At 35.7% G+C, this 17,526-nt stretch overlaps 1 protein-coding gene across 1 annotated transcript in view; it reads right to left on the bottom strand.

The window, feature by feature from the left end:
* LOC115874888 (inactive rhomboid protein 1) overlaps positions 1-17,526 on the bottom strand; it is a 143,175-nt gene that overhangs the window by 75,476 nt on the left and 50,173 nt on the right. The window contains exon 10 of the mRNA XM_030890187.1: positions 9,179-9,468. Within this exon, the coding sequence (XP_030746047.1) occupies positions 9,179-9,468 (290 nt within the window). The remainder of the gene's footprint in view (positions 1-9,178; positions 9,469-17,526) is intronic.

The following is a 17,526-nucleotide window of genomic DNA, read 5'->3' as shown; positions in this document are numbered from 1 at the left end:
TAACGGTGAAATTTTTGAGATGTTTTGGGCATTCGTTAAACCAGAGGGGTATGCTGCAGATATTTTAGCCAATTGCCTCATGGACCAATTGAAATAAATTTTAAATTCACCGGCTGATAATTCTAAACAACTAATAGCACAAAGCTACGACGGCGCAGCAGTAATGAGTGGCAAAAATAATGGAGTACAGGCAATAATCAAGAACATATTTCCCCACGCTCACTTCGTTCATTGTTATGCACATCAATTTAATTTAATTATGGAACGCGCCACACAATGTAACAGGAATATCAAAATATTTTTTGCAAATGTTCAGTCCTTCTCAACTTTTTTTTCCCGATCCCCAAAACGTACAGCGGTTTTGGATCAAGTTGTTAAACGGAGGTTACCACGCGCCGTAGCTACGAAATGGAATTTTAAAAGTAGAGTCGTAAATACTGTTTTTGAATATAATGAATTGCTTAAAGAATACTTGGAAAATATTATTGATCAACCAGGAATGGATTCAAAAACAATAAGCGAGGCATCTGGTTTATTAAAGTTCTTAGATTGTCCAGAGTTCATGTACTGGTTGAATATGTTTCATAGATTAATGCCTCATGTCGAGATTTTTTTCAATCAGGCATAAACTCGAGGAATTGAGAGCTCCCAAATGCAAGCCGCAGTTGATTAATTTGAGCAACAAATTGTTCAAATCAGGCAAAGCTTTAATGATTTGGAGTGTGACGAAGATGAAGTAATACATCCTGCCAAGTTTGCAAAGCAACCACGTGTGACATCAACTGGAGACAGACGGAGTACAATCGCAAAAGAAGTATTGGATACAATTTTAGTTCATGTCAATGACCGTTTCGATTTTAAGGATCATTTAAATGCAGCCAAACTATTTGATGCCAGAAGTTTCAAATTTTACAGGAAGTCATTTCCACAAAATCATTTTGAATCTACTGTAAAATCATATCCAATATTAGACAGTATAAAATTAAAAACGGAGCTTACAGCAATTTATGAGAGAGATGATATGTGCACTGTGGACGGTGTTTTATCAGTCTTAGTCTTTATATCGGAAAATAACTTGACGACAGTGTTTTCGGAAACCAACAAATTAATAGACAAAATCTGTACAACTCCCATGACGACGGTGGAATGCGAAAGATGTTTCTCAACTCTGAAACGTACTTTTTTGAGAAGTACTATGTCCGAGGATAGACTGAACGCGCTAGCAACATTGTCAATAGAAAAAACGTTTATACAGTTGATACCTGACTTTGACAACAAAGTGATCGACGTTTTCAGCAAAAAAAAGAGAGGAGGATGGATTTTTTATACAAATAATGTTTTTGTGTTAATTTTTTATATGTATTAAAAATTATCCATTTAAAATTTGGTTATAAAACGTTTAAAGAATATAAAAATTATTATAATTATCTTTTAGTTACTCGAAAGCAGTGGCGGATACAAAGGGGGGCCCATGGGGTCAAGGCCCCCCCTAAAATATGTAAACTGGGTTAAATATTAGGCTTTTGGGTTAAAAATGGCGCTTTAAAAAGCATATTCTACATTACTTTTTGTTTGGGCCCCCTCTAAAATAAATTTCTGTATCCGCCCCTGCTCGAAAGCTTTTCATTTTTTTTGTGCCCTCCCATGAAAGAAAGTCACGAGCCGCCACTGTTTTCTTGGGTAAATAACCGTAATTTTGTGGTCCATTGAAGCGTTTTATAATAAACTGCGATTGCATTTTTCTCTCTAATTTTATTGATTTATACAGAAGGTATTATTTTCTAGGGCCAAGATCAATAATATACCGGGTGTTTCTCAGGAGTGGTTCGCTCCTATAACTTTTTATTTTCTCTGATAAAAAACGAGATTTGGTATGTTAGTATATGGCATAAATTAGGATTGGTTGACGCAATCAATTCGTTTCGATCACTCCCTGTTTCACCGTTTTACTTTATTCGTTAGAAAATGAAACTCTGAATAGAATGGTATATCATACTCGAATGTCAACTTTTGACATCTAGGCTTAAACAAATTGTATATAAAGTTTTAATCTAGAGTGCCATCCATGTCTGTGTTCAAAACACCAATTAATTTAATCGATTAGATTCCTGGAAAAAAATCTATTTTTGTTTTCCGTGTGCTGTCCTGTTCGATTAAAAGATGCCCAAATCGTATTTTTAATCATATCTCAATGTTTTCAAATGGAACGAGGGTGGTTCATTCATATTTAGAAAAAGCATATTTTTACGAATAATTTAGTATCATATATTTGGTATTTCGAGTCAAATTGTCGTTAAAATAAACCGCATGTTACATTTCCAGTTAAACCATATGCGAAAATGTCAAGAATTGATATATTATGATATACATACATACATTCATACATACTGCCATTACTCGCTGAGGAGTATTTGACACGTATCAGAAGATGTTTGCGCAAGGCGTTTTCTTTCATGAGCTTTTCTGTGACAGAAAAGTCCGATACACCATTTTATCTCTCTTCCGCACTCTGGACATTCAAAAATTTCATTAGTTTGTTGCCTCTTACTCTTTGGTTGTCGCTGTAAACTGAGTTTACAATTCTTCTCCATTGCGTTCAATTGTGCGCTGCTTATTCCCACTCATTCTGCATGTTTATCCCCCTTAAAGTTTTCGTGGGAAATATCCTTGTACCTTTTGAGTTGTCCACCCGGTTTTCTCTTACCATCTACAAGTTCACCGTAAAGCAGAGATTTTGGTAGGCGGTTTTCTTGCATTCTGCATACGTGACCAGCCCATCTTAAGCGGGATTTTGTAATGACTTCAACACTCTCGCAGTTAGCTTTTTCAAGAACCAATACGTCTGAGACATGGTGGAACCATTTGATTCTAAAGAATTATCTAAGGTGCCTCTGTTGCAACTTGTTTAATGCGTTCATGTGTCGGCGGTACGGCACCCAGGTTTCGCATATAACATGGTGGGGATTATTATTGCTCGGTATACTGCAAGTTTCGTTTTTGTGCTCAAGTCATGATTGTAGAAAACCCTGTCTTTTAATTTCGAGAATGCTCTTGAGGCGCTGCTAATCCTGTGCTGAATTTCGGAGTCGATATTGGCCTTTTCCGAAATCAAACTGCCGAGGTAATTGAATTCCGCTACATATTCCAATAGTTCTTCTCCGATTTTTATAGCATTGTTGTGATCTTCGAGGGGAGTGTACATGATTTTAGTTTTATCGATGTTCAGCTTAAGGCCCAAAGCTTCGTATGCCCAGGCATATGTGTTCAACATTTCTTGTAATTGGTGTAGCGTGTTTGCAACTAGAGCGCAGTCATCAGCGTATTGAAGTTCTGTGATGAAATTATAGAGAAGATTATGATTAGTGTTGCACAAGAGTCTTGAAAAAGTCTTGCAAGAGTCTTGGTCTTGCAAATTCAAGACAAGACTTTTCTTGTCTTGAATTTCAAGACAAGACAAGACTTTAATATGCAAGAAATTTCAAGAGTCTTGCAAGATTTCTTGAAAGTTAGAAATGATACATATTTTTAAGTGATAAGTAGGCAAAAGGTCTTTGCGCAAGTTATGCCGGGTTTATACAACATTTACATGGTCGTAATCACAATCATAGTCATAATCATAAAAGTTAAACTATCCACTTCTTATAAACCTGTTGACATCTACCATGAATTTAGCCTTTAATTATGTTACCCAACTTCACTGATATAAAAATTATGATTATGAAAATGTTCTATAAACGCACATTAGAATTGCGTTGCGATTATGGCGATGATTAAGACTGTGATTATGATTACGACTTATGCAAATGTTGTATAAACCCGGCATTAATATTGACCAGTGTTCATTTTTTTCTATCATAGCCAGTACTGCTCATATTTCATATCAAAACTTTTTTTGATAGTAAGTAATACTTAAATAACTTAACGCACAAGGTTAGGTACGAAATAATAACCCAAAACCCATAAATCGAACTTAACTTTACTTATTCTTATTCAGCTTTTATTTGGTAATGGCTCCTGTTTCGTCAAACGGGCGAGTTGACGTAGTTCGTTTGCGGTCCTTTAAGATTTTTTTTGCTAAAATTAGCATCGTTATGGTGTTCATATTTCCGTATTTCATTTTGTATACGACGCTTTCTATATAAAATAAAATATAGAAATATTATTACCTTTTTGTTAGAATGTAAAATTTTTCAAGACAAGAAATTTAAAGAGTCTTGCAAGACAAGACAAGACTTTGCCATTCAAGAAATCTGCAAGACTTTGAAAATTTCTTGAATTTCAAGACAAGACAAGAAATTGATTTTCAAGACAAGAATTCTTTTCTTGTGCAACACTAATTATGATATGTCATACTATTCAGTGTCATTTTCTATCGAATTAAGTAATAAAAATATAGAGGGTGTTATTAAAAAATCAAAAGTTGTAGTTATTTACAGTGAAACAGGATTGCATACAAATCAATGAATACGTCTATCAGTCCCGATTTGTGTCATATACTAACGCACCAAATCTCGTTTCTTTATCCAAAATAATAAAAAAGTTATAGGGGTGAGCCACCTTAAAAAATAGTTTTTTAAGATCTTTTAATTGGGTTAATTGGATCTCTTAATTCTTAAGAACTCTTCTTTTTTCTTAAACGAATAAAGAATTAGATAACCGTAGAAAGAGTAGGTATGTGTAGTTGCAGCAGTTGCAGTATATTGTTAGTACATTATACCTATACTATGTGTTGCAAATGTTATAAAAAACTTAAAACTAAACAACTGGTTTTTATTAACATTTTTTAACTGTTATGCTATAGGTACCTCCACAAACAATTATATGTATACCTAGTACATTATTTAAATAAAATCATAATCGCAGGTTACAGTCGCAGCGATTTAAAAATCGTAATCGCAGTTTCAATTGCGACTGGAGAATCGCAGTTTTGCTTTAACAAAATAAAGTCGAAACAAAAAACAAAAACATATAAATGTTGGAACCTAAAAAGCGCTGTTATTTCAGAAACTATTTTCAGATCTTCATTTCATAGCCATCGCTGACGCCTTTTTTTTCGATTATTATTATAAAGAAAACAAAAGCATTTTTGAATAATAATAGAAAATGAATCATATAATTATTAGATTAATAAATTATTTCCGAGTACAACTGGAAATTAATGCCAATCATGCTAGCTAGATTGGTTTGCAGGAAATTTAATAGTCGACTTGTAAATTCATTAGGTAACAGATCGCTGAAATCGTGATGAGTTTAACAGCAAGTCAAACGTGAATGTTTAGGATTTAATTGTCAGTTAAATTACTGAATGTTTAGTTCTATCAAGAATTCCTAATATTGCGATAAACTACGTAGAAAATAAGTTTGAAATATATCGATAAATGATAATATATTGAATGTTCACCTGTATGTTATGTCCGAATTATAAGTTATTTTATCATAGCATATTTGCGTACCTACATACAGTCAATACAGTGTCAGAATCATAAAGTTAGCATCATAATATTTATTATAAGAATATTAAAAAACAATTTCTATTCAAAAATGAACCGGGTGGCCAACTATGAATGGACGCCGGCTGTATCTCAGAAACTACCGTATGATCGAAAAAAAACGGCGTCCAGTTGGCTGGGAAATGACGATCGATGACATTTCCCATATAAATTTACACATAAAATGACAGCGATCTTCATTTCATAGCCATCGCTGACGCCATTTTTTCTCGATCATACGGTACTTATCGTATAACTTTGGGAAAAATATTGTAATAAGTAAATCGACCAAAAGAAATCGCTTGAAATTATTTTCAAGTTCGAAAAATGTCCGCTAGGGGGCGCATCTCTGATGGCCAATCAGTAAACAGGATTTTTCTCAAAAATATGCGGGTGAAGAGGTATTTTAAATATTGCTACTCTATTCAATGGGAAATTTGTATTTTTTTTTGGTATAACCGTATTTTGCTTTATCTCATAAAATAAAGTAGTGGGGGAAGGTAAAACTTGCTTTTATTAAAATAAAGGTAACTCTGATTTGGGTTAGCCGATTTAAAGAAACTAGGGCTTGTTTAAAAGATCTTTCCTTCCTTAATGATCTCCAGTATAAATTTTGTTTCCACATATTTCTTCATGGTAGTTAGAGGGCGCCAGTGGCGGCTCGTCAGGGTAGGCAAGGTAGGCGGCGCCTACCCTAAGATTTTGGCAGAATTTAAGCGATTTATTACATTACATCTTTTGCTATTAATGTCGTCAATACATAAAAATACTGTTAATACACGGAAGTGTGTTTTAATAATCAATATTATTTTAATATTTGTGGTCTTGTATTTTAACATATTCACTACCGCTGGCATACGCTGACGCTCACTGGGCCGCTATGTTAGAAAACGAAATAATTTTGACCGTTGGAGTGCCTTTGTTCGGCGATTTCTACATCTCCTACTATCAGAGTTGATGCACGACGTACGACAGTCTTCTGTCTCTGTCTAACTTATCGTGCGGTAGCGACGCGACGTAAGTCGGAGTTGTATCGTATTAAGGCGGGCCTTAGGCGAAATCTCCGGTCGCCTTCGCATGAAGTCGTGGAGGCTCGGTAGGCTTAGATGTTAAGGGGATATTCCGGATATTTCATAAGGAGATATATCACCTTTGTTAAGGGGATATTTCATATGATTCATTATACGTAGCAATCGTAGCATTTAAAACTTTTATATGAAAATTCAAAAAACGTTTAAAACAAATTGGAAACATTTTTCGGGTTTATCCGAGATTATTAAAAATGATATAAACCGGTTGTATTTCAGAACACGCCACAAAAATAAAATAATCCGAAATAAAAAAGCGCGTTATTTTATTAGGTGCAAGAAAACGATACAACAGATATTACAGAAAAGTCTCTGTGTTATTTCAATTCAAAATATCTTTGCAAATTTTATTTTATGAAATATTAGATAACATTGTTATACATTTAGAAATAAGGTTTGCAGATAGGTACTCGTATGTCTCAATTATTTTTATTTATCTCTTGCGGATCCGAAATTTAAAGAATCCTATAAAAAATTTCCAACGCATTTAACATCTGATTTAACAAACTTGTTATATTGATACATTTCCAACGCATTTAATAGTGATTTAACAAACAAAAAATGTTATTGACCAACATAAATTAATTAATAAATTGCAGGTATTAATAATAGATATGATAATTATTTCGATTATAAAATAATTTAAGGAGAATAATCCTGGAAATATATTTCCAGAGGCTTTCAAATTGTTTGTTTTGTTTGTTACTACACCATTTACAAGTACTTGGGTTGAGAGACATTTTTCATGTTTGAAATGCATTAAAATTTATAGTAGAGATTCCATGAAAAATAAACGTCTATCGCCACTTGCCTTACTTTCAATCTAAAAAGATCGTTTCACAGCTCTTCAACAATCTGATGATTTTACTGATATAATAATAAATAACTTTTCTTTATTAAGATACCGACTCATCAATTTAATATATAAAACATAATTATTCTCTCTCTCAATACTTTACAAATTTTTTAAGTTTGCGTAAATATATAAAAATAAATTAAAATTCTATGATGTACTCCATAGTGATAGATAAAAAAATAATAGATAAAATAGGTTAATAAAAACTATACTTGTATATTATTATTACATTAACTGCTGTTATTTTTGCTTTAGTTTTGTCCTAAATATTTTTAAGCTATGTTTTTAACCCAGAGATAGCATACATATATTTACAAACTGGGCTAGGGTATTATGTAAATTAGGGGGGGGGGGTAAATAGACGCAACTAAAATTTTGTCGCCTACCCAGTCACACGGGTCACGAGCCGTCACTGGAGGGCGCTGTTTGATGTCCTAACAGATATTGCGCGTTTACATAAGAAATTAAATAGCAGGCTATGTTTCTTTTTGCACAGTTAAATAGAGCACACAAGTTTCAAAATATCAGCGCAAACCGCAACTTTCTATCTTCTCTCTAACGGGAGATATTAAGAAAATAAATCATATTAGGCTGTCGCCTAGGATTATAAGGTCTAAAAGTTATAGTAGTAGGCTAGGAAATAAAAAGAACTAAATTGGTTACGCCAAAATATCAAAACGTTTAAGTTTAGTTTTCATGCATCCAAATTTTGGACGTTATCTTAAAAAAATGACTATATAATCCTAAGCTGCAGCCTAACATGATTTGTCATCTTAATATCTCCGGTTAGAGAGAAGATAGCGTCCCATTGCTGCCAAAAGTCACTAACTTACTTTTTTTTACTTCCGAGAAAAATGCGTCTAAAGATGAATTGCACTGCATAAAGATGTTATAGTTAGTAACTATTCGGTATTAAAATAAAACATAAATAGCCAGAAATCGTAGTTAATAACTTTTGCAATCGATTCCCCGCTTCAAAACATAGTTAGTGATTGAATTTGGTTGTTCGGAAAAATGTTAGTTAGTGACTTTTGGCAGCAATAGGATGATAGAAAGTTCCGGTTTGCGCTGATATTTTGGAAATTTTGTGCTCTATTTAGATGTGCAAAAAGAAACATAGCCTGCTATTTATTTTTTTTATGCAAAAGCGCAATAACTGTTATAATGTCAAACAGCGCCCCTAGCTACCACGAAAAAATCTGTGGAAACAAAATTTAGACTGGAGATCATTAAGGAAGAAAAGATCTTTTAAACGAGCCCTAGTTTGTTAAAATCGGCTAACCTAAACCAGAGTTATCTTTATTTTAATAAAAGCAAGTTTAACCTTCCCGCACTACATTATTTTATGAGATAGAGCAAAATAGGTACTCTATCAAAAAAATTACAAATTTCTCGATGATTAGAATAGTAATATTTGAAATACCTGTTCACCTGCATATTTTTGAGAAAACCCCTGTTTACTGATTGGCTATCAGTGGAGCGCCCCCTAGCGGACATTTTTCGAACATGAAAATAATTTCCAGCGATTTTTCCTAGTCGATTTACTTCTTACAGTTTTTTCTCAAAGTTATTTGATAAGTATTTTTTGAGATACAGCTGGCGTCCATTCTTAGTTGGCCACTCAGTACAATGTACTGAGTCATATGCACTCAGTACAATGTACTGACAATATTTTTTTTAGATATTAGATTCTGAATGTATTAATCTATTCCAATAAAAAAAATAAAACGGACAACAAAACTTACCACGCCTGTTGTTGCTGTCCTCTCCCTGTAGACCTCTCCAACGTTTGTGACTGTGTCGACAATTGGACAGCTGCGACCGCTGCAGCTGCCGCCTGTGCCGCAGCTTGTATGCAGCCCTCGCACCGTTCCTGAGGACGAGGAGGTGGCGTTGCACATACTCGTCTACCTCCACTGGCGCCAACGTATTCAACTCCACCTTCACAGCCTCCATGGCGACAAGGAATAAGAGCTGAGGTTCGGCCTGGCCCAACTGGTACGGAAGGGGTGGCTGAACATTGGGTACCCTTTTCCTGTATCAAAAATTGGCATTAGTTTTAGTATGTCATTTTTATAGTTCGTGAAATCAGTTCTCAAGTCTTAATCCGATGCTGATAATTCCAATCGTAATGGTACGAACACAAAGAAAGCTGGTTACACGCGCTTATTACCAGCGCCTTCAAGTTGTTTCAATAGTACCCAATGAACGTAAAAAGTAATCGTCACTAATTAAATGCGCTTTTAAACACACCCGCACAAAGAAAAAAAACTTATCGGCGCTGACTTTACCGGAACGAATTTTTACTTCTTGGTCGCTTGTTGTCTGTGCTGGATGCGCGTATTGTGATTTTCGATGCTGGTTTTTGGCGCTGGCTCTGACCAAAGAATATACTGCGCTACTCTGGCGCTGGTTTTCAGCGCTGATTAACCAGCTTTCTTTGTTTGCGTACTTTAAGCTGATACTTGAGTGCACAAATTACATATCCGTATTAAGACATCCAACATCGCTGATAAATTATATCTAATATTCCGATGAGCAGTAAACAGAGAGATATCTTAAAAAAGATGACAACACGGGTAAAATTTTCAGGTAACGCTAGGGTTGCTAACCGTCCTCTATTCCAGAGGACAGTCGCACTCAGTCACTCGTTTTTTATCGTGCTGCTCTTTTCTTTCCCGTATTGAAAAAGTCCTCTTTTCTACACACTAAACTGAAAATTTAAAAAATATTCGTCTATCGCCATAATGCTCAATAAAATTATTAATCTGGCAACAATGTCATTCGCTACTCCCACTCGTTCGTACAGAAAAAAAATATTTACGTACAAGAAAGATGTTTAGCTTTTTTTGTTAGCTTATGTTTTAAAATAAAGGAGTTTTGTAGAAAATTTTTTGTTTTATTTTAACAAATTTTGAGTATAAATACTTTCACAGCGCTTTCAGATGGCGCGGATCGTTCGCGACGGAGCGTCCGCGACTTCGAGCAAGTACCATGAGTTTATATGAACAATTTCACATGGGCGCGTATGCTCCGTCCGGCGGCTATCTTGAAAAAACACGACGGACCATCGCTCCATCTGAAAACGCTGTTAAGATTGTGAGAAAGACTACAAAAACTTAAGGTACATTTAGGCTGAGAGCGTCGAGCGTAGCGTCGCGTTTGCGTCGCGTCCGCGTGTCGAAAGGGAATCAATTCACTTAACTTAAATTAGACCGTTCAGGCAGACAGCGTCGCGTTTGGCGTTGCGCTAGCATCCGCTGAGCGTCAGGGTTCGGGGCGGACGCCGACGCAAACAAGACGCGACGCGACGCTCGACGCTCTCAGCCTGAATGTACCTTTTATGCATGACAGCGCTTTCAGATGGAGCGGACCGTCCGTCGTGTTTTTTCAAGATAGACGTCGCGCGTCGGACGAAATCATCCGGACAGAGCATACGCGCCCATGTGAAAATGTTCATATAAACTCATGGTACTTGCTCGAAGTCGCGGACGGTCCGTCGCGAATACTCCGCTCCATCTGAAAGCGCTGTGAGTCAGTCAACTCGTACATACGCCCAGACCTGTATGGCATACAAACGCCTAGAGATGAGGAAAACTGCGATTCTCCAATCGCAATTGAAACTGCGATTGCAATTTTTAAATCACTGCGACTGTAACTTGCGATTGCGGTGTTAATATTTAAATATTGTATTAGGGATATAACAGCGTTTTTAAATGGAGCGGAGCGTCCGCGACGGACCGTCCGCGACTTCGAGCAAGTACCATGAGTTTAATGAACGATTTCACATGGGTCGCGTATGCTCCGTCCGGATGAGCTATATTGAAAAAACATCCGCGCGGACGCTCCGCGCGTACGGTCCGCTCCATTTGAAAGCGCTGTAATTGTCTGTGTATGTACCTATAGCTTAACAGTTAAAAAAAGTTTTTTTTAACATCTGACAATTTGACACGAAATACCAATTGCTTTTTCTAAATATGCTAATGAGCCACCTTCGTTCCATTTGAAAACATTGAGATATGATTAAAAATACGATTTCTGCATCTTTTAATCGGTCAGAAAAAATACCGAAAAATAATAGACAATTAACTCTTTTTCTAAGAATCCTTGGGTGAAGTTTTTTTTTACTTGAAATCACTTATAAAAAAATCAACAAAACATCCAGTATATAGAAGCCTCCCCAAACACAAAATCATAAAAATTTCTCTGCGGAAATGCATCATTCTTTTTTTTTCCGACTTTAGAATAATTTGCCAAGTACTTTTCAGATATTGCTATATTTTACGATATTTTATGAATAAATGAAAATGGTATACTTCCGTAAGGTGTTTTTTGTGTGTCTATGTTTAGAAAAATTTTTAGAATGAAAAACAGAACCACCTTCACTGTGTAACTGGTTTCAGCTATTCTAAAGTTGAAAAACTTAAAATTATGCATTTCGGCAGAAAAATTTTTGTGACATACTATTCAAAAAGACTTCCAAAAACTAAATAAACAAATATTTCTTACATCACTGATCTGAAGTAAAAGAATATTAATTATTAATACATATTATATTAATTTTATTATGTAAATATTCTAAAGCTGAAAAACTAGAAAAGGATGCATTTCCTCAGAAAATTTTTTATGACATACTATTCGAAAAAGCTTCCAAATACTAAATAAAAAACTTAAAATATTTCCTACATAACTGATTTCAAGTAAAAAAAAACTAGAGCCGTTCTCTTTTTTACACACCAAACTGAAAATTTAAAAAATATTCATTTATCGCCACAATGCAATGCTCAATAAAATTGTTAACCTGACAACAATGTCATTCGCTACTCCCACTCGTTCGTACAGAAAAGAAATATTTACGTACAAGAAACATGTCTAGCTTTTTTTTGTTAGCTTATGTTTTAAAATAAAAAGTTTTGTAGAAAGTTGCTTGTTCTATTTTAAAAATTTTGAGTATGATAGTAAGAAAGACTACAAAAACTTATGCATGAGTCGGCCAACTCGTAGATAGTAGATACGCCCAGCATGGCATACACACGCGGCGTGACGGTGTGACACGCGTACTAATACACATTTTAGGCTTCGTCCTACGTGGGCGACAAAAGCGGGCGATGCGAGCGACAAGTGTTTTTTCAAACCACCGTTTTCTTCTGAAATCGTCCTGCTCCGGCAATGCAGGACGCCGTCATAAGCATACATAACAGAGCTAATTTATAAGTTTCATAAAAAATTATTAATTGTTCATAAGAAAACGTTTTTTGATGAGGTCGCGTCGCTCGCATCGCCCGAATTGCCCGCTTTTGTCGCCCACGTAGGACGAAGCGTTAGTGTTTTAATAAATACACATACAGATTGTTAACTGCTTAACTGCACGGTTACTTATTAGGGAACAGAATGGCAAAACTGCCTACATTCCAAATGAGTACCAAGCTAAGCTGCCGACTCGTCCCGTCGCGTCGCCGTCGGGCCGAGGTTGCCATATTTCAACCATAAAGCTCTTGCCGCGACTAATAAACAAATTAACAACCTGTATATGTGTTAATAATAACTTTGTAACGACACTGTTTAATAAAAAATAATGTTTTCTTCGGGAAACATCCATTGTTTTTACTGTAAAAGTAGAAAAATATCTTTGTTTATTGAAGTTAGAGTAGAACCCCCTCCTAATAATACGTTGCGGTCCTGTTGGTATTTCAGTCCGTTTGTAAACGTTCGATAAACCTAAAGATCTAATGGAGACCGCTCCAGTAACTAATTATGTTAATGGTCAATTTTATAGGTTCCAGTTATCTTCAAGAAGTAGTTAATTTTGAGGTTACTAATGGAAGTCGGTTTTATGAGTTGCCGTAAACTACAATCTAAAGTTTGAACACCATCTGGTGGATAGGGTCAGGTTAGATAGCGCATAAATAATTATTTTCTCATTTACCTATATTTCGATTAGTTACCCTGTTTCTTTTTCATATACATTATTTTTTTCACTGTTGATTAACATTTGAAATGTGCTAGATTATTAAACGATGAAAATGAATACGGGGTTATTGTTATTTTGTAGCTCTGTATGGTTTATGGCGGATTCTCAATAGGTGCACATATGTGCCTTAAATTTAATGCATTTCTATAAAATAAATAATTAAGTTTTATTTTTCTTTTATCAATTTTATATGTATTCCAAAAACGATTCGTTATAGACTTCAAATTAATATCTGCATAAAGAATTGTGTTTGTTACTTGGCGTCTTAAACCAATCTGCTACATTCTAAAGAAAACTCTTTAATCGTTATCTCTCAATCAACTGTTATTTGCTTTGCATCTTACTTAAGTATATTTATTATCAATTAAACGTTTAGTTACGTAATCTAGGGCGCGATTTTTAAATTCATTGTTGCCAACCATGGAGATATTTGGCGCCGGGCTGACTAACTGGAATTTAAATTTCCCGCTGGGGAAACAGGTGGTAGCTCTGCTGTAAAAAATGTCAAGTTGCCACATTCATTTATTTATTTCCTGACATTGTCATTCTTTTTGACACTTTAGTTTTGTATTACGAGATTTTGGTTTAAATAAATAGTGTTGTGATACTTTAAGCTTAAAAATGTTTACTAGCAGGTCTTGCATTAGCAGTCAAACATTGTTTTTTTAGAACCTTTTTTAGTGCGAAGTGTACAAGATAGCTAAATAGCCGTAAAAAACTCAAATTTATTAGAATATTTTGAACGGGAAAGCGGTAGTAATGGCCCTTTGTGTCCCTTAAGTGTTGTTAAAAAGGTGAGTTTTGTTGAGGTAAATAATAACTGTTTATATATTAATAATTAATTTATTTTTGTTTCGTAAAGTCTTTTGATTATTTTGATTAAAAGAAAATATGTAAAAGAGAGTAACGTTGTACAGGTCAAGATTAATCACGTGACTAAGAGTTTATTTGATATTGCCAGTTCCACTCTTGTTGTCACCTTTCATCAAATTTATTTCACTGCTCGTAGGACTATTAGCTCCAAAGCCTGGTTGGTAAGTGTCCAAGTGAGACGCGCGCAGCGGCCAAAAGTATATTTAATCCAAGTACACTTTGGTCGTATCAACCAGGCTTTATTGGTCAAACTCTTGCCGCCCGTACCCTTTTAGTCTAGTTTACATGTACCGTTTTTATTTTTACTGAGGTTTGTGTTTAATGCTTCCATATTGGGGTTGTTTTCTTGGTTAAGGATATGGCTGTAATGTTCTTTCCAGCGATTTCTAATTTGTTCTTCCTCTTTTAGAAGTTCGCCATTTTGAGCCATGATTGGGCAGCTTACCTTCTTAGTTGGGCCGTATACTTCTTTTACAGCCTCGAAGAATTTACGATAATCGTGATGCGTGGCGTACTCTTGAATCTGATTCGCTTTTTGTGACCACCAGTTATCCTTTACTTGGCGCAGTTCTCTTCGAAGCGTGTTGTTGGCTGCTTTAAAGTTGTCTACCAGTCTTGGATTATGTGGATTTGCAGTGACGGCTTGATATGCTCTATGCTTTTGTTCCAACAAAGCCTGTATATGCGGTTGATTTTCGTCAAACCAGTCTGGTTGTTTCTTTTTGTTCGACTTTCCCAGTACTGCTTCGCTGGTTTTATGAATCGCATCCCTTAATTGTGTCCAGCCTTGTTCAGCTTCCAATACTGAGATTGAAGTTATCGGTGGAAGTGATTCTTTGATGGCTTCCCGGAGGGCGTCGGCGGTATTGTTGTTTTCTAGACCCCGTACGTTCAATCTGGTCATGTTGTTTTGCTTTTTACAGCGTGGATGTTTGGGTTTTAACTGGATTTTCATTTTTGAAATTAAAAGTCGGTGGTCAGTGCCGCATTCGGCATCTACTCTAGCTTTTGTGAGCCTAACATCTTTTAGATGCGTCCTTCGAACGATTATGTGGTCCAATTGATGCCAGTGGCCTGATCTAGGATGTTTCCAGGTACCTTTAAACTTGTCCTTCAACATGAACCACGTATTGGTGATGCAAAGATTATACTCTGCGCATGTTGTTAATAAGCGTTCACCATTGCTATTTGCGTTTCCCATTCCATGTTTTCCCAATACGTCAGGCCATATTTCCTGTTGTTTGCCTACACGGGCATTAAAGTCACCTAGCAAGATGATTCGTTCGTGCTTTGGAATTCGTTGAAGGGCATTTTGTAAAGCTTGGTAAAATTTATCCTTATCTTCAATTTTAGCGTCAAGGGTGGGAGCGTAGGCACTAATGATGTTGACGTAAGTTTTGTCTGATATGGGGTACCTTAGGGTCATAAGACGTTCGGAGACACCAATAGGTACTTCTGTTAACTTGGTGGCGATTTCGTTTTTGATCGCAATGCCTACACCATGAATTCTCCTGTGTGTTGCGGGATGACCTTTCCAAAAGAAGGTGTAATGCTCCTCAGTGAGACTACCTTATCTGCAAAGCGTGTTTCGCTTAGAGCGGCAACATCTATATTTAATCGGTGGAGTTCCTGTGAGACCAGTGCTGTTCTTCTCTCTGGTCGATTTGAATTTATCTTGTCCAGTAGAGTGCGGACGTTCCACGCCGCGAACGTGAAACATTGATGTTTTTGTTTCTCCGATGATACGCTTCGAGTAGGCACCCCTCCCGGAGATCCGATTGAGGGGTATTTTACCTCCGGACGATAATTTTGTCCCCACTCGAATGTTCCATCATTGCTGTGTGTAAGCTGCGTGAAAAGGGCCGCACAGTTTTGGCTGCAACTGTAGCACGGGATGGCTATGGCACAGTGAGGACTGCGACGATAGTTCCCTTGTGCTACGTTCTCGGCCGGCTAGGTGTATTTTATTACTCCTTTTCCCCAGAAGATGGTAGGTCTGAGGGTTGTATAAGGTTATACCGCCTATACTCGGACGTCAGAGCCTCGTTTGTGTAAACAGGGTGCACCACGTGAAGGTGAGGTTGACTTTTGGTTAAGCTAGGCTATATGTATCGCTTCAATACCCCTTGCACCCCAAAAGTTCGGTGGAAGGTTAGGATTATGTAAAGTGATCAGAAAGGAAGCTAAAAATGCAATAATATACAGAGTGTTCCATTTAAAAAAATCATCCCGGTCCACTCACACTTTTTTGAGCGACCCTATAGAAGTTAATATATTTTCCTGAAATACATCCTCGTACATAATTTAGGTTTGTACTTAAACAAAATTCTCATGTTTTTTTATTCTAGGAGCTATAGATGCCTGACGCACTATTGCCGGACTGTGCATCCAACAAAACAATATGCTCTAACCACACAGGGTGGCAGTTTAGGGCAGATTTATTTTGCGCGATATAAAAGTATAAGGACTACCTAAGCGAATGAGATGTATAAAAAAATATGATATTTCTAAATTTTTTTTAAATTGTTCATAAATTTTAAAGGTTTTTTTTGAAAAATATATTTTAACAAAAATGACCCTAACACAAATATGGGAAAATATTATTAAAATGCGAAAGATCAGAAAAACAGTAAAAACTTACCCCTATCATCTACATTCATCATAAAAAAAATATTTGTAAAATATACGGTTTAAAAAAATTACAAAATTGAGACTCTTCTGCTGCGATATAATAGCATTTCGCAAAGCCTACTATCAAATGAAGCGATTTTCGACATGTTACGACAATTCCATTATTCATTTGCTTTTGTTTTGTGATGCTCCAAAGCCTACTTGTTGTAAATTGATAACAAGATTTATGAAATATTAATATATTTTTTTTGAGATATTCAATGTTTTTAGTGACCCTGGTCCTCTGTTGTTTCCAGTGTGGAGACCCTTGGGGATTAAACATTAAATTATTTTAAAAGATAATTTTTTTTTGGGAAAAAACTAAAAAACAGCTTATGGAATTCTACATGAAATGTCTTTTGACCGAATTGGTGGATCCTAGAAAATCTAGAAATATGCCTATTAGAAATATCTCCGTTAAAAGTTAAGTAGTCCATCGTAATCGTCAATTTTTTAAACAATATGATTATCTAATATAGTAAATGTTTATATGCACTATTATTGTCTATATTGTTACGTTTTTCGTCGGTTCCGTGTGGATAGAAAGTCACAATTTATTTAAACACTATTTATTTAACA

The sequence above is a fragment of the Sitophilus oryzae genome, unplaced genomic scaffold (assembly GCF_002938485.1).
Source record: "Sitophilus oryzae breed Bouriz unplaced genomic scaffold, Soryzae_2.0 scaffold_1307_pilon_pilon, whole genome shotgun sequence".
In the NCBI taxonomy this organism is placed as follows: Eukaryota; Metazoa; Arthropoda; class Insecta; order Coleoptera; family Curculionidae; genus Sitophilus; species Sitophilus oryzae.
This window is presented reverse-complemented; position numbering and strand designations above follow the sequence as displayed.